Source organism: Stigmatopora nigra, chromosome 19 (genome assembly GCF_051989575.1).
Source record: "Stigmatopora nigra isolate UIUO_SnigA chromosome 19, RoL_Snig_1.1, whole genome shotgun sequence".
Taxonomy (NCBI): Eukaryota; Metazoa; Chordata; class Actinopteri; order Syngnathiformes; family Syngnathidae; genus Stigmatopora; species Stigmatopora nigra.
This window is the reverse complement of record NC_135526.1, coordinates 6569015-6587070: the sequence shown is the minus strand read 5'-3', so window position 1 is coordinate 6587070 and position 18056 is coordinate 6569015. Positions and strand designations below refer to the sequence as shown.

At 45.9% G+C, this 18056-nt stretch overlaps 1 protein-coding gene and 2 long non-coding RNA genes across 11 annotated transcripts in view; 2 read left to right on the top strand and 1 right to left on the bottom strand.

The window, feature by feature from the left end:
• Window positions 1-933: 933 nt before the first annotated feature.
• On the top strand, window positions 934-4452 carry LOC144212168 (uncharacterized). Its single transcript, XR_013329724.1, has 4 exons — window positions 934-1050; window positions 1854-1901; window positions 2632-2722; window positions 4384-4452. It is a non-coding gene; the product is annotated as an uncharacterized LOC144212168 (long non-coding RNA).
• Window positions 4453-5506: 1054 nt separating this feature from the next.
• Window positions 5507-7542, top strand: LOC144212370 (uncharacterized). Of its 2 annotated transcripts, XR_013329752.1 has the most exons (6): window positions 5507-5584; window positions 5653-5727; window positions 5795-5862; window positions 5935-6002; window positions 6075-6149; window positions 6224-7542. It is a non-coding gene; the product is annotated as an uncharacterized LOC144212370 (long non-coding RNA). The 2 variants fall into 2 exon arrangements; XR_013329753.1 differs by lacking the exon at window positions 5653-5727 and having other exon boundaries at window positions 5515-5584.
• The window catches only part of auts2a (activator of transcription and developmental regulator AUTS2 a), a 181308-nt gene continuing 169675 nt past the window's right edge, over window positions 6424-18056 (bottom strand). For 5 of the 8 annotated variants that reach the window (XM_077740175.1, XM_077740176.1, XM_077740174.1 and 2 more), the window contains 6 exons: window positions 18023-18052; window positions 17842-17913; window positions 17295-17436; window positions 16673-16903; window positions 16306-16552; window positions 6424-8653 (listed from right to left, as the gene is read on the bottom strand). In XM_077740175.1, coding sequence (XP_077596301.1) covers window positions 7432-8653; window positions 16306-16552; window positions 16673-16903; window positions 17295-17436; window positions 17842-17913; window positions 18023-18052 — 1944 coding nt within the window. In that variant the 3' untranslated portion in view covers window positions 6424-7431. The remainder of the gene's footprint in view (window positions 8654-16305; window positions 16553-16672; window positions 16904-17294; window positions 17437-17841; window positions 17914-18022; window positions 18053-18056) is intronic. The other 3 variants (XM_077740178.1, XM_077740180.1, XM_077740179.1) reach the window with 2 other exon arrangements.

Below are 18056 nucleotides of genomic sequence, written 5' to 3'. Positions count from 1 at the left end.
AACAGTGAATGCAATTATCTGTTCGCTCCTATCGCATTGTAGCTTGTTTTTTTGAAGGTCACATTGTGTGAAAACACACTCCTTTTCATTCTCTCGCCTACACTGAAAACACATTTGTTTTTATATTGCAGTTTTACATGAGATACATACTGTATAGTTTCAAGGATTTTTAAAAATAAATAATGAAAATGTACTAGATGTTCTGATTAGGAGTATGCAAGGTCTCCAAAATATATTTTGTTACGTTTTATATTGTGTGTCATAAAAGTAGCTATCATGTAGATTTATTCATTATTTTTGTTATGAAAGCTCACTCAATTTGGCATTAAATGGCACCAAATGAAGAAAAAAAAGTCTCGAGACACTCAAAAAGCACATTTATTAAGCCCTGTTTGGATATTGCATGACCACATTGACTAAATTTTATTATTTTAATTCATAAATCCCTTTAAAAAAAAAAACATCCAGGACTAGTCTGAGCTATTCAAAACCCAATATTTTATAGTCATCCTTGGCGTTATATAGACCATCTAAACATTTTCTTTCCAGTCGATGGATCGTAATGCTTCCTTCCTTCACCATAAAAATCCGACAAAGATGCAAACCATTCCTCCCTCCTAAACGTTTAGCAAAATGCACTCTGTCAACGGCCATGTGGGAGGATGGGGTGATCTGAGCATTCTCCCTCAGGAAGAAAGCGTCCAGCTCCCCACTTGGCCGTCACGGTATGTGCTGACGGCCAACAGATAAAGGCTTATCAGACGCTTAACTTCTCCTCGGTGCTGATTTGTGATTACATGTATCTTTTTAAATGCTTTTCATACATAGTGTCGAGCTGCTTGCATTCAACAGGGGATTTATGATGCATTTTTCATTTTCCCAGAAATGGAGCCCTTCAACACTACCCCCCCCCCCCCCCTGCTGAAGCCCCCTTCTCAGATGTTCTACCCCTTCTTAACAGTTCAACTAACGATGAACTCTGCTCGAGAGGCCCCAGCGTAATCCGGCAATATGGAGGAAGCAGGAACACTTGACCTGATTTGCGGTTTCGTGAGTGGTTTTTCTTAGGGGTGTACCAACATCAGCACCATTTTTGCAGCAAAGAGAGGGGATAGACACTTGAAAGTCTTTTAGTGGGGCGCATTTGTTTGGCCATGATTAGACTTATTGTCAGTGTGAATGGGGCTTTACTAGAGGCATTTTATTATAATTGCTTTTTAATATTTTTTTTAACCCTGCAGTGTGTGGCAAATATAAATTATGAATATTTATCCAAAGACGTTTGAGCGTGAAGCAGGTTTGTTTACAGCCGATGTTCTTGTTTGCACAGATAATGTGAGGCAGCGTATCGCTGTAGTCAGATGACGTCTAGTGTTTCAAAGTAAATATGAGCCTGCGAGGATCCAAAGCTTTATTTCCTTTGAGCTCAGACATAAAAACAAGGAGTGGCTTTTTCTTAGTATGCCGCTCTTCCAGTTGGGCCACATGTGTGGGCTCCCATTATTTTTAGTGGAATCGCGAGCGAGGTCAAAGGAAGTCAAGCAGTTCGACCGGTTCTCCTCAGTTCAAATGACCCGACAGTCGTACCCGCTCGGATATCCAATATGTCTCGCTTCCTCCACCCGAATAAGCCAAAAGCGTGCACTTACGCCACCTGGTATTCACAATGATAACTACAATTAAAATAGCATTTGCGTAATTGAAAATTGATTTTAAAAGAGAAATACTGCAGGAATAAAATGAAATATTTCACTTTGTAACTTCGCTGCTTAGTTGGCTAACCAGCCCGAATTGCGATTAGTATGGTGTGTACATGTTTTTAAACAATGTTTTTTTTATTTATTTTTTTACAGCTGATGGGGAAACCTGCCTGGAACATGATGATTGTGTGTGGCATTAATGTAAGTAGGATACATTGGTATTATTCTGTACGTTATGCACATATTTGAATTTCATATATATATATATATATATATATATATATATATATATATATATATATATATATATATATATATATATATATATATATATATATATATATATATATATATATATATATATATATATATATATATATATATATATATATATATATATATATATATATATATATATATATATATATATATATATATATATATATATATATATATATATATATATATATATATATATATATATATATATATATATATATATATATATATATATATATATATATATATATATATATATATATATATATATATATATATATATATATATATATATATATATATATATATATATATATATATATATATATATATATATATATATATATATATATATATATATATATATATATATATATATATATATATATATATATATATATATATATATATATATATATATATATATATATATATATATATATATATATATATATATATATATATATATATATATATATATATATATATATATATATATATATATATATATATATATATATATAATGTGTGTGTATATGTATATATGTATGTATATACATATAAGATTTTTTTTAGCATGCTTAAACCATCAAATGTACATTTGATTAGTAATTTGTAGTTTGCCTGCAAAACTTAACTTTTCCACTGGCAGGCATGAAGACTACTCAAGGGGAGAAACTCCTCTGCTGTCGGTCACCTCGCCTAAATCCTATTTCAAAACTTAGGAACTGCATTACTTTGAAGTAAGTCACTTACTGATTGAATGTCATTCACATAATCTTTTGTTGTTGTTGCTCAGCCAGTTGCTCTTGTCTGTAGAGCTATAGTGAATTTACCCATAGTTGCAGTCATTTTCTCAGCAAACTATAGATTAGGCCAACATGTATTTGTTTTAGCTTTCTTCTGCCTTCCATGTTGTGTAAAACTTATGGACTGATGCAGTCATTTAGAAGTCGACTCAAATTCTTTTAATTCTAAGACCGTTTGCATTTACGCCACGTTGTCGCCCCCATGTGATCAGATTGACAATACCACCTAATGCTGTTTTTGAACATGTGCAATTCATTTTTTTTTTCAGATTTTAGTTCCTAGTTAAAAAAACTACATAGTTTCGTAAGGTTTTTTTTCTTTAAAAAACGACACACTAAAGTAAGACTTTATTTTTTTTTTAAACGACATAGTATAGCTTATTTCTTGAAAAAAAAACACACGTAGTATAGCATGCCACTTTATATATTTTTTTTAAACGACATAGTATAGCTTATTTCTTGAAAAAAAAACACATAGTATAGCATGCCACTGTGGCGTAGAGGTTAACTCACCTGTCTCTCGTCTGGGAGACCTGGGTTCAAGCCCCGGTTGGGACACATTTTCACTTAGTTGTTTCTGTGTACTTCTTGGAAAGACACTCAAATGATTACTAAGGAAAGTGAAGTCACTTGGGTGGCGCAGAGGTTAGTTCACAGGACTCCCGTGTGGGAGACCTGGGTTCGATTCCCGCTGCCGTCGTTTGGCTGAAAATACTTGGAAAGAAGAATTGGTCAATGGAATAAGAAGAAGGGGAAAAAAAAAGAAAAAACTTTTTTATTTATATTAAACACTTAGTCATACTTTTCAGCAAAAGGTTATATTCCGAACTGCCTTCGGCAGTTCGGAAGACAGTTGAAAGACCTGTCTGTGCGAAAGGCGTTCTCGGGTCGGCCTTCGGCCGACCCTCGACCGCTTGCTTGGTCAGTGAACCGCCGACACCGGGAAGCGAACTCACGTTCTCTCGGTGCAAAGGCGAGTGTGCAACCCACAACACCAACTCGTGCCCCACTTATACAAGGGTGTTGAAACGTTTTATCCAAGGAAATGGGGCGAAACACTTAGTCATTTTTTGGACAAAATGCTTCATCCACCACTGAATACTTATTCAGTTAAACACTTAGGCATTTTAACTTATTCTTTTAACTGAATAATATTGGGAAAATCTTTGCATGCACTGGGATTTGAACCAACAACCACAGATGTGGAAGACTGATGACTTATCCACTGGGCCACCACCCTGTGAAGGAAAGTGGTAGTACTTATACTTTTATCCCTTTCATTTACCTGAATAATATTGGGAAAATCTTTGCAGGTACTGGGATTCGAACCAAAGACCACAGATGTGGAAGACTGATGACTTATCCACTGGGCCACCACCCTGTGAAGGAAAGTGGTAGTACTTATACTTTTATCCCTTTCATTTACCTGAATAATATTGGGAAAATCTTTGCAGGTACTGGGATTCGAACCAAAGACCATGGATGTGGAAGACTGATGACTTATCCACTGGGCCACCACCCTGTGAAGGAAAGTGGTAGTACTTATACTTTTATCCCTTTCATTTACCAGAATAATATTGGGAAAATCTTTGCAGGTACTGGGATTCGAACCAAAGACCACGGATGTGGAAGACTGATGACTTATCCACTGGGCCACCACCCTGTGAAGGAAAGTGGTAGTACTTATACTCTTATCCCTTTCATTTACCTGAATAATATTGGGAAAAACTTTGCAGGTACTGGGATTTGAACCAACAACCACAGATGTGGAAGACTGATGACTTATCCACTGGGCCACCACCCTGTGAAGGTTAGTGGTAGTACTTATACTTTTATCCCTTTCATTTACCTGAATAACATTGGGAAAATCTTTGCATGCACTGGGATTTGAACCAACAACCACAGATGTGGAAGACTGATGACTTATCCACTGGGCCACTACCCTGTGAAGGAAGGTAGTAGTACTTATACTTTTATCCCTTTCATTTACCTGAATAATATTAGGAAAATCTATGCAGGTACTGGGATTCGAACCAACAACCACGGATGTGGAAGACCGATGACTTATCCACTGGGCCACCACCCTGTGAAGGAAAGTAGTAGTACTTATACTTTTATCCCTTTCATCTACCTGAATAATATTGGGAAAATCTTTGCAGGTATGGGATTCGAACCAACAACCACGGATGTGGAAGACTGATGACTTATCCACTGGGCCATTACCCTGTGAAGGAAAGTGGTAGTACTTATACTTTTATCCCTTTCATTTACCTGAATAATATTGGGAAAAACTTTGCAGGTACTGGGATTTGAACCAACAACCACAGATGTGGAAGACTGATGACTTATCCACTGGGCCACCACTCTGTGAAGGAAGGTAGTAGTACTTATACTTTTATCCCTTTCATTTACCTGAATAATATTGGGAAAATCTTTGCAGGTACTGGGATTTGAACCAACAACCACAGATGTGGAAGACTGATGACTTATCCACTGGGCCACCACCCTGTGAAGGTTAGTGGTAGTACTTATACTTTTATCCCTTTCATTTACCTGAATAACATTGGGAAAATCTTTGCATGCACTGGGATTTGAACCAACAACCACGGATGTGGAAGACTGATGACTTATCCACTGGGCCACCACCCTGTGAAGGAAAGTGGTAGTACTTATACTTGTATCCCTTTCATTTACCTGAATAATATTGGGAAAATCTTTGCAGGTACTAGGATTCGAACCAAGGATCACAGATGTGGAAGACTGAAGACTTATCCACTGGGCCACCACCCTGTGAAGGTTAAGTGGTAGTACTTATACTTTTATCCCTTTCATTTACCTGAATAATAGTAGGAAAATCTTTGCAGGTACTTGGAATTGAACCAAAGACCACTGATGTGGAAGACTAAAGACTTATCCACTGGGCCACCACCCTGTGAAGGGTAAGTGGTAGTACTTATACTTTTATCCCTTTCATTTACCTGAATAATAGTGGGAAAATCTTTGCAGGTACTTGGAATTGAACCATAGACCACAGATGTGGAAGACTAAAGACTTATCCACTGGGCCACCACCATGTGAGAGAAGTAGTAGTACTTGTACTTATATCCCTTTCACTTGCCTGAGTAATAGTGGGGAAATCTTTGCAGGTACTTGGAATTGAATCCAAGACCAAAGAGGTTGAAAACTGAAGACTTATCCACTGGGCCAACACCCTGTGAGAGAAGTAGTAGTACTTGTACTTTTACCTTTTCCGTTTACCTGAATAATATTGGGAAAATCTTTGCAGGTACTTGGAATTGAACCAAAGACCACAGATGTGGAAGATTAAAGACTTATCCACTGGGCCACCGCCCTGTAAAGGGTAAGTGGTAGTACTTATACTTATATCCCTTTCATTTACCTGAATAATAGTGGGAAAATCTTTGCATGTACTAGGATTCGAACCAAAGACCATAGATGTGGAAGACTGAAGACTTGTCCACTAGGCCATCACTCTTCAAGATTAGTCAGTAGTAATTGTCATTTTGTCTCTTTTCATTCCCAGATGATACTTAGTACTTAGTTCCAAGTTGGGGACCTTTTCATGCCACACACACCCTAAAGTGAGTACTTTAAACAAAAATACACAAACAATATTTAGTACACATTTTTTAATAACATGGCACAATTTACATAACACATTTTGAATGAGGGACATGCTGAAGATTCAGTTACTTCTTTTTTATCATTTTGTACACAATCTACAGAGATTTGTCTCATTTTTTATCTGTACAAGTTAACAGCAAATTAAAAAAACAAACTCATTTGACAATCTTTTAGCTATACGCATCAGCTAACGCCACTATGGCTGTGTTGTACATTTATTCCAATGTTGAAGTAAAATAACACTGCACAAAAAGATTCACCAAATTTGAAGCGCACTACTAAAATAGATCTCTTCTTATTAGAAACAAAATGTCCATAGTTTGATTTTTTGTCTTTTTAAAATTTTGTATGTACCACAACTCAATTAAGCACTTTGTATACACCAACATGACCTATTTTCATAACAAGAACTTTACACACCCTTTATGGATGGATCAACGTGAGTTTAAGATTTTTCTCTCCATTTGCGCTGCCGTTTACTTCAATGTAATTTCATCCCTCGGATTGTCCCAACAAAGTACCAAACGATTCGTAGTGTGTAAAGTTGTGGAGAGAATACGCTATTTAATTTTTTGTGGTGAGCCAAATTTGTTGCATAGTAGAACGCGGGGTCGGTGGGGCTTTCTGGTACAATGCGTAAAATTATCTGCGTCCATCCAAAATGCAAAAAAAGCACATTCGGAAACACTCCCTAAATTCTCCTTTATGTACATTTGTCAAAAGTAAAGCTTTCAAATGACTCTTTTTGCATATTTGTACCATGATCCATACAAAGCGAGCACATTTATTTATAACATTTGCTGTCCGTCAGTGCTAAAGTATCTGTACATTCCAAAAATCCCCCTTTTGCTGTACAATAAAAAGACGCGACACCGAAAAATCAAAAAGTTTCCTTTCGGGGAAATTAAAGACAAAAATCAATTCCTTTCTTGACCGTATTTTCGTTCACAGCTATGTTACAGTCTGACTTTTGCCCAAAACTAAGTGCTAATTGTGGTTTATCTTGCCTCAATGTCCTTGTGAGGAGGTCTGTCTCTTATGTCGGTGGTCAAGGGGGCAGTCCGTCTGGGCGAGGCCGGCCTGGCGCCCAGTGTAGGGATCAGTGGGGGTGGGGCGCTAAGTGAGGCGGTGGGCGGAGTCTTATTAAGAATACTGCTCTGATGAGCAGCGGCGGCTGCTGCTGCCGCTGCTGCCGCTGCGGAGGGGCTGACCCTAGAGTAGTGCATACCCGGTAGTCCCGGGCCCACGAGGCCCTGAGCGTGGTGGGGTAAATGTCCGTCGAGGGCCGGATGGTGCATGGCGGGGTGAAGTCGGTGTTCGTAATCCTCCCGAAGCAGTCGCTCGCGTTCCTCCAAGTGCGCTCGCTCATGCTCCCGCCTCTGCTCCAAGGCCAAAGGGTGCAAGTGTTCGCGGTTGAAGTCGTGGGCTTCGCGCTCTCGGTAGGATCGCTCAGCCTCGTAAAGGCGAGGCGCCGTCAATCGTTGAAGAGGATCGTTCCTGAGGAACAGGTCCCTGGGAAGAGGATCCCGTCTGTGGACGTCCAATCCCCTGTAAGGATCCCTCATGGGGTCCCAATGGAAGGCGGCGGGGTAAGGGAAGCGTTCGGCTCCAGGTATGGGGCTGATACCCATGAAGGGAGCCACCACTCGAGTTCTCTCAAGACCGCTCATGCTGTTGATGGTATGGACTCCCGTCATGCCCATGGGCATAGGCATGGAGGCGGGAGGATGGAGGTGGGGCACGGCGGGAGCCAACGGGTGCTCGCCCGCTTTCTCCGCCGCATCTAGGTCCTCCTTTCGCTCTTCTTTCACTTTAATCTCACTGTTCCTCTTGTGTTCAAAGGGCAGTTCCCCCTTCTTCTCCGTCAACTCCCTGCTTAGGCCGCCGTTGGGGCGCTCCAGGCTCGTCTGTCGAACGTAAGGCGATGCCGCGCCTCTGTTGGACACCTTGTCATCCGACAACTTCCCGTCGTGGATCACATCCCTGTCGCCAAGTTGGTTGTCTTTGATTTTGGGCTCATCCACGCCACTATCTTTTAAAGAATCCGGGTGCTCTCTTTCTCTATCTTTCAACTTGTTGTCTTTGTCTCTCAGAGCTTCTCCAGAGGACGGAGGCACGTGGCTCCTGTGGTGGTCGGGAGGACGACTGTGACCGAGAAGACTCATGGGGTTCACTGGGACCGGAGAAGGATGGCTGGGGTGACGTTTCTCAGCCGAATCCCTGGAAACGCACCAAAAAAAAAAAAACAGTTCTTAGTAAGTGGAGGTTGGTACATGTGGGTACATGTGGGTACATGTGGGTATGTGTGCACGTAAGTGCACGGGGGTACTTGTGTACATGTGGGTACGTGTGTACAGGTGGGTACGTGTGTACAGGTGGGTACTTGTAGGTACAGGTGTGCACGTGTGTTCACGTGTGTGCAAGTGTTCGCGGTTGAAGTCGTGGGCTTCGTGCTCCCGGTAGGACCGTGTGTACTTGTGTGTGGACGTACACGTGTGTACTTGTGTGTGGACGTACACGTGTGTACTTGTGTGTGGACGTACACGTGTGTACTTTTGTGTGAATGTACACGTGTGTACTTGTGTGTGGACGAACACATGTGTACTTTTGTGTAGACATACACGTGTGTACTTGTATGTGGACGTACACGTGTGTACTTGTGTGTGGACGTACACGTGTGTACTTTTGTGTGAATGTACACGTGTGTACTTTGGTGTGGACGAACACGTGTGTATTTTTGTGTGGACGTACACGTGTGTACTTGTGTGTGGACGTACACGTGTGTACTTGTGTGTGGACGTACACGTGTGTACTTTTGTGTGAATGTACACGTGTGTACTTTTGTGTGAATGTACACGTGTACTTTTGTGTGTACATACACGTGTGTACTTTTGTGTCGACGTACACGTGTGTACTTTTGTGTGTACGTACACGTGTGTACTTTTGTGTGGACGTACACGTGTGTACTTTTGTGTGGACGTACACGTGTGTACTTTTGTGTGTACAGGTGGGTACTTGTGGGTACAGGTGAGCACGTGTTCGCGGTTGAAGTCGTGGGTTTCGCGCTCCCAGTAGGACCGTGGGTACTTGTGCATGGGTGTACACATAGGTACTTGTGCGTGGACGTACACGTGTGTACTTTTTGTGTGGACGTACACGTGTGTACTTTTTGTGTGGACGTACACGTGTGTACTTTTTGTGTGGACGTACACGTGTGTACTTTTTGTGTGGACGTACACGTGTGTACTTTTTGTGTGGACGTACACGTGTGTACTTTTTGTGTGGACGTACACGTGTGTACTTTTTGTGTGGACGTACACGTGTGTACTTTTTGTGTGGACGTACACGTGTGTACTTTTTGTGTGGACGTACACGTGTGTACTTTTTGTGTGGACGTACACGTGTGTACTTTTAGTGTGGACGTACACGTGTGTACTTTTTGTGTGGACGTACACGTGTGTACTTTTTGTGTGGACGTACACGTGTGTACTTTTAGTGTGGACGTACACGTGTGTACTTTTAGTGTGGACGTACACGTGTGTACTTTTTGTGTGGACGTACACGTGTGTACTTTTTGTGTGGACGTACACGTGTGTACTTTTGTGTGTACGTACACGTGTGTACTTTTGTGTGTACAGGTGGGTACTTGTGGGCACAGGTGTGCACGTGTTCGCGGTTGAAATCGTGGGTTTCGCGCTCCCGGTAGGACCGTGGGTACTTGTGTGTGTGTACACGTGGGTACTTGTGTGTGGGTGTCCACGTGGGTACTTGTGTGTGTACACGTGGGTACTTGTGCACGTGTGTGTGTACACGTGGGTACTTGTGCACGTGTGTGTGTACACGTGGGTACTTGTGCACGTGTGTGTGTACACGTGGGTACTTGTGCACGTGTGTGTGTACACGTGGGTACTTGTGCACGTGTGTGTGTACACGTGGGTACTTGTGCACGTGTGTGTGTGTACACGTGGGTACTTGTGCACGTGTGTGTGTGTGTACACGTGGGTACTTGTGTGTGTGTGTGTGTGTACACGTGGGTACTTGTGTGTGTGTGTGTACACGTGGGTACTTGTGCACGTGTGTGTGTACACGTGGGTACTTGTGCACGTGTGTGTGTACACGTGGGTACTTGTGCACGTGTGTGTGTACACGTGGGTACTTGTGCACGTGTGTGTGTGTACACGTGGGTACTTGTGCACGTGTGTGTGTGTACACGTGGGTACTTGTGCACGTGTGTGTGTGTACACGTGGGTACTTGTGCACGTGTGTGTGTGTACACGTGGGTACTTGTGCCATGTGTGTGTGTGTACACGTGGGTACTTGTGCACGTGTGTGTGTACACGTGGGTACTTGTGCACGTGTGTGTGTACACGTGGGTACTTGTACACGTGGGTACTTGTGCACGTGTGTGTGTACACGTGGGTACTTGTGCACGTGTGTGTGTACACGTGGGTACTTGTGCACGTGTGTGTGTACACGTGGGTACTTGTACACGTGGGTACTTGTACACGTGGGTACTTGTACACGTGGGTACTTGTACACGTGGGTACTTGTACACGTGGGTACTTGTGCACGTGTGTGTGTACACGTGGGTACTTGTGCACATGTGTGTGTGTATAGGTGGGTACTTGTGCACGTGTGTGTGTACACGTGGGTACTTGTGCCATGTGTGTGTGTGTACACGTGGGTACTTGTGCCATGTGTGTGTGTGTACACGTGGGTACTTGTGCACGTGGGTCCTTGTGAAAGTGTGTGTGTACACGTGTGTACTTGTTAAAGTGTGTGTGTACACGTGGGTACTTGTGCACGTGTGTGTGTACACGTGGGTACTTGTGCACGTGTGTGTGTGTGTGTACAGGTGGGTACTTGTGCACGTGTGTGTGTACACGTGGGTACTTGTACACGTGTGTGTACACGTGGGTACTTGTACACGTGTGTGTGTACACGTGGGTACTTGTGCACGTGTGTGTGTACACGTGGGTACTTGTACACGTGTGTGTGTACACGTGGGTACTTGTACACGTGTGTGTGTACACGTGGGTACTTGTGCACGTGTGTGTGTACACGTGGGTACTTGTGCACGTGTGTGTGTGTACAGGTGGGTACTTTTGCACGTGTGTGTGTACACGTGGGTACTTGTGCACGTGTGTGTGTGTACACGTGGGTACTTGTGCACGTGTGTGTGTACACGTGTGTACTTGTTAAAGTGTGTGTGTACACGTGGGTACTTGTGCACGTGTGTGTGTACACGTGGGTACTTGTGCACGTGTGTGTGTACACGTGGGTACTCGTGAAAGTGTGTGTACACGTGGGTACTTGTGTGTGTGTGTGTGTGTGTACACGTGGGTACTTGTGTGTGTGTACACGTGGGTACTTGTGTGTGTGTACACGTGGGTACTTGTGTGTGTGTACACGTGGGTACTTGTGTGTGTGTGTACACGTGGGTACTTGTGTGTGTGTACACGTGGGTACTTGTGTGTGTGTACACGTGGGTACTTGTGTGTGTGTACACGTGGGTACTTGTGTGTGTGTACACGTGGGTACTTGTGTGTGTGTACACGTGGGTACTTGTGTGTGTGTGTGTGTGTGTGTGTGTGTACACGTGGGTACTTGTGCAGGCGTGCGTGTACACGAGGGTACTTGTGCAGGCGTGCGTGTACACGAGGGTACTTTTGCAGGCGTGCGTGTGCGTGTACACGAGGGTACTTGTGCACGCGTGCGTGTACACGAGGGTACTTTTGTAGGCGTGCATTTGCGTGTACACGAGGGTACTTTTGAAGGCGTGCGTGTACACGAGGGTACTTGAGCAGGCGTGCGTGTACACGAGGGTACTTGAGCACGCGTGCGTGTACACGAGGGTACTTGTGCACGCGTGCGTGTACACGAGGGTACTTGTGCAGGCGTGCGTGTACACGAGGGTACTTTTGCAGGCGTGCGTGTGCACGAGGGTACTTGTGCAGGCGTGCGTGTACACGAGGGTACATTTGCAGGCGTGCGTGTGCACGAGGGTACTTGTGCACGCGTGCGTGTACACGAGGGTACTTGTGCACGCGTGCGTGTACACGAGGGTACTTGTGCACGCGTGCGTGTACACGAGGGTACTTGTGCACGCGTGCGTGTACACGAGGGTACTTGTGCAGGCGTGCGTGTACACGAGGGTACTTGTGCACGCGTGCGTGTACACGAGGGTACTTGTGCAGGCGTGCGTGTACACGAGGGTACTTGTGCAGGCGTGCGTGTACACGAGGGTACTTGTGCAGGCGTGCGTGTACACGAGGGTACTTTTGCAGGCGTGCGTGTGCGTGTACACGAGGGTACTTGTGCACGCGTGCGTGTACACGAGGGTACTTGTGCACGCGTGCGTGTACACGAGGGTACTTGTGCACGCGTGCGTGTACACGAGGGTACTTTTGTAGGCGTGCGTTTGCGTGTACACGAGGGTACTTTTGAAGGCGTGCGTGTACACGAGGGTACTTGAGCAGGCGTGCGTGTACACGAGGGTACTTGTGCACGCGTGCGTGTACACGAGGGTACTTGTGCACGCGTGCGTGTACACGAGGGTACTTGTGCAGGCGTGCGTATACACGAGGGTACTTTTGCAGGCGTGCGTGTGCGTGTACACGAGGGTACTTTTGCAGGCGTGCGTGTACACGAGGGTACTTGAGCAGGCGTGCGTGTACACGAGGGTACTTGTGCAGGCGTGCGTGTACACGAGGGTACTTTTGTAGGCGTGCGTGTACACGAGAGTACTTTTGTAGGCGTGCGTGTACACAAGGGTACTTGTGCAGGCGTGCGTGTGCGTGTACACGAGGGTACTTGTGCAGGCGTGCGTGTGCGTGTACACGAGGGTACTTTTGCAGGCGTGCGTGTACACGAGGGTACTTGTGCAGGCGTGCGTGTACACGAGGGTACTTTTGTAGGCGTGCGTGTACACGAGGGTACTTTTGCAGGCGTGCGTGTACACGAGGGTACTTGTGCAGGCGTTCGTGTACACGAGGGTACTTTTGTAGGCGTGCGTGTACACGAGAGTACTTTTGTAGGCGTGCGTGTACACAAGGGTACTTGTGCAGGCGTGCGTGTGCGTGTACACGAGGGTACTTGTGCAGGCGTGCGTGTGCGTGTACACGAGGGTACTTGTGCAGGCGTGCGTGTACACGAGGGTACTTTTGCAGGCGTGCGTGTGCGTGTACACGAGGGTACTTGTGCACGCGTGCGTGTACACGAGGGTACTTGTGCACGCGTGCGTGTACACGAGGGTACTTGTGCAGGCGTGCGTATACACGAGGGTACTTTTGCAGGCGTGCGTGTGCGTGTACACGAGGGTACTTTTGCAGGCGTGCGTGTACACGAGGGTACTTGAGCAGGCGTGCGTGTACACGAGGGTACTTGAGCACGCGTGCGTGTACACGAGGGTACTTGTGCACGCGTGCGTGTACACGAGGGTACTTGTGCAGGCGTGCGTGTACACGAGGGTACTTTTGCAGGCGTGCGTGTACACGAGGGTACTTGTGCAGGCGTGCGTGTACACGAGGGTACTTTTGCAGGCGTGCGTGTGCGTGTACACGAGGGTACTTTTGCAGGCGTGCGTGTACACGAGGGTACTTGTGCAGGCGTGCGTGTACACGAGGGTACTTTTGTAGGCGTGCGTGTACACGAGGGTACTTTTGCAGGCGTGCGTGTACACGAGGGTACTTGTGCAGGCGTTCGTGTACACGAGGGTACTTTTGTAGGCGTGCGTGTACACGAGAGTACTTTTGTAGGCGTGCGTGTACACAAGGGTACTTGTGCAGGCGTGCGTGTGCGTGTACACGAGGGTACTTGTGCAGGCGTGCGTGTACACGAGGGTACTTTTGCAGGCGTGCGTGTGCGTGTACACGAGGGTACTTTTGCAGGCGTGCGTGTGCGTGTACACGAGGGTACTTGTGCAGGCGTGCGTGTACACGAGGGTACTTTTGCAGGCGTGCGTGTGCGTGTACACGAGGGTACTTGTGCACGCGTGCGTGTACACGAGGGTACTTTTGCAGGCGTGCGTGTACACGAGGGTACTTTTGCAGGCGTGCGTGTACACGAGGGTACTTTTGCAGGCGTGCGTGTACACGAGGGTACTTGTGCAGGCGTGCGTGTACACGAGGGTACTTTTGCAGGCGTGCGTGTACACGAGGGTACTTGTGCAGGCGTGCGTGTACACGAAGGTACTTGTGCAGGCGTGCGTGTATACGAGGGTACTTGTGCAGGCGTGCGTGTACACGAGGGTACTTTTGCAGGCGTGCGTGTACACGAGGGTACTTTTGCAGGCGTGCGTGTACACGAGGGTACTTTTGCAGGCGTGCGTGTACACGAGGGTACTTGTGCAGGCGTGCGTGTACACGAGGGTACTTTTGCAGGCGTGCGTGTACACGAGGGTACTTGTGCACGCGTGCGTGTACACGAGGGTACTTGTGCAGGCGTGCGTGTACACGAGGGTACTTTTGTAGGCGTGCGTGTACACGAGGGTACTTTTGCAGGCGTGCGTGTACACGAGGGTACTTGTGCAGGCGTTCGTGTACACGAGGGTACTTTTGTAGGCGTGCGTGTACACGAGAGTACTTTTGTAGGCGTGCGTGTACACAAGGGTACTTGTGCAGGCGTGCGTGTGCGTGTACACGAGGGTACTTGTGCAGGCGTGCGTGTGCGTGTACACGAGGGTACTTGTGCAGGCGTGCGTGTGCGTGTACACGAGGGTACTTGTGCAGGCGTGCGTGTATCCGAGGGTACTTTTGCAGGCGTGCGTGTACACGAGGGTACTTTTGCAGGCGTGCGTGTGCGTGTACACGAGGGTACTTTTGCAGGAGTGCGTGTACACGAGGGTACTTTTGCAGGCGTGCGTGTACACGAGGGTACTTTTGCAGGCGTGCGTGTACACGAGGGTACTTTTGCAGGCGTGCGTGTACACGAGGGTACTTTTGCAGGCGTGCGTGTACACGAGGGTACTTTTGCAGGCGTGCGTGTACACGAGGGTACTTTTGCAGGCGTGCGTGTACACGAGGGTACTTTTGCAGGCGTGCGTGTACACGAGGGTACTTTTGCAGGCGTGCGTGTACACGAGGGTACTTGTGCAGGCGTGCGTGTACACGAGGGTACTTTTGCAGGCGTGCGTGTACACGAGGGTACTTGTGCAGGCGTGCGTGTACACGAAGGTACTTGTGCAGGCGTGCGTGTATACGAGGGTACTTGTGCAGGCGTGCGTGTACACGAGGGTACTTTTGCAGGCGTGCGTGTACACGAGGGTACTTTTGCAGGCGTGCGTGTACACGAGGGTACTTTTGCAGGCGTGCGTGTACACGAGGGTACTTGTGCACGCGTGCGTGTACACGAGGGTACTTGTGTACGCGTGCGTGTACACGTGGGTACTTTTGCACGCGTGCGTGCGTGTACACGATGGTACTTGTGTGTGAACACGTGTGTACTTGTGTGAACACGTGGGTACTTGTGTGTGAACACGTGGGTACTTGTGTGTGAACACGTGGGTACTTGTGTGTGTACACGTGGGTACTTGTGTGTGTACACGTGGGTACTTGTGTGTGTACACGTGGGTACTTGTGTGTACATGTGTATATGTGGGTAGATGTGTACATGTGGGTACAGGTGTGCACGTGTGTGCACATGAAAATGAAAAATGAAAATCAGACATAGGCATTGTCGTTACATTGACTTGACAAAAAGCCTAGTAGTCATCATACCCTCAGCAGCGTATGACGAAATTGTATAGTGCTTCTCCACAAGTTCGTCTTCCCAGGCCAGACACATTTATGACATGTGTGCATGTATACATGTACATACACATACGAGTGGAAACACATGTACGTATATACTTACATTTTGAAAAATAGCCTCACCTGTCTTTATCGTCTTTACTACCAACAGAGTCCCGTTTGTCAGAGTCCCGCTCGTGGGAGCTGACCGAGGCGCTCCTCTCCGACTCTCCGGGCTTCAGCCAAGGCGGCGGCGTGGGGAAGGAAGGCGGGGTGCGGTGCAGCCGGTTCCAGGGCTCCTGGTGGTTGCTGTTGGGGCCGACGCCAAAGTGCTGCTGCGGGTTGGGGCCATCTTTATGGCCGAACATGGAGTTTGCCGCTGCCAGGGATTCTACACGCGGCAAAGCACAACAGGACACATGTTTAATGCGTATCTCCACTAAGGCACAGCCATGGTGTTTGCCTTCAAATCCACTTGGAGAGAAAGCGCTGTCATAAGGCTCAAACTCACTTAGTGCCGGATTCCCCAGTCCTCCGAACGCCGACGAACTGAGAGCTCCCAGCCCGCCGAAAGAGGGTGGCCTACTGAAAGGTTCTGGAACCAAACAGGATAGATTTAGAAACTTTTTTTCAATAATATCAAAACAAACGGCACTCTTACCCAAATGAGGTGCTGGGCTCAGAAAGTTTCCGTGATGGTGGGCTGGATGGCTGAAGGGACCAGCCGATGGGTGTGTTGGACCTGAGAACATTAAACAAGAACATTGTCATTTTAATCAAAATATAAAAGCCTTACTCCGCATGGTCTTTTTTTTTATTTTGGTAAAAAAATGCCGACCTGTTTTTGAACAAATGAAGGCCTTAAAAGCAACATTTTCCTTAAAATCACTATGATTTTTTAAAAGTGCATGGACTTAATTACCCATAGTGTCGTCCTTACAAATTGGCAATAAATCCTCCACTACTTTTAATATTAAGATAAACAACCTCCAAACATGCAGTTGCTGCCATGTGGTGTTCTTTATTGACACCCAAAATTGAATTAAAATCAGGAGGTGAATGATTTATCATGCCTTAGTTTTTAGTTTTGATCGTAGATTTATGCAAATACATTTTGTTATTGTCAAACTCACCTGCAGCAGAGAAGAGCGTGGCGGGCCGTGCCAGGTCGCCGGGGTGATGGATGGCACCAAAAAGACTCGGGCCCGGGGGTCGACTCAGGAACTCGGGCTTGAGGCCAAAATCCAACTTGTGAGGGTCGACCTGCATCTGCTGCTGGAAGACAAAATCCACATCCAAAAACACATGTAAAAACGACTCGGAATGAATTCTTATGTTTGTAAGCATCGATCGATACATCCAAATGGATCAGTAAAGATAAACATGAATGAAATTGTCCCTTTATTAAATAAATTAAACTCTAACACATGTATAGGGGTTCTTTCTACCAGTGTTTTATACGCCTGGCGGGTTGCCAGGTGAAAAAATGTTAAAAGCTATCAGGGGAAGTGTAAAAGATAGATTTTAACCACGTTTGCTTAAGCGGTTGAAAGCGTAACCGAGACATCTAATGGTAAACGTGAACAAGCTTGTCCCATCACTCCCAGTGCGTAATAGCAAGAAGAGATCATTCTCAATGTTAAGCACAATTCCAAAAGCTAAGTCCAAAGAATTTCTCACCTTGACTTTTTGTTGATGATGGTATATCTGCCAGGCAGTATGGACATGCATGGCACACCACTTTCCTGGTTTCTAAAGACATGAAACAGAAAAATTGAATGATTTCACGCACATTTCATCATCTGTTAACAGATGCATGCGGGAGAATGTATTTTGTAGGTACAAAATTAAAATGACTCACCCTGAGAATGGGTCGAAACGGATCCGCTAGCTAA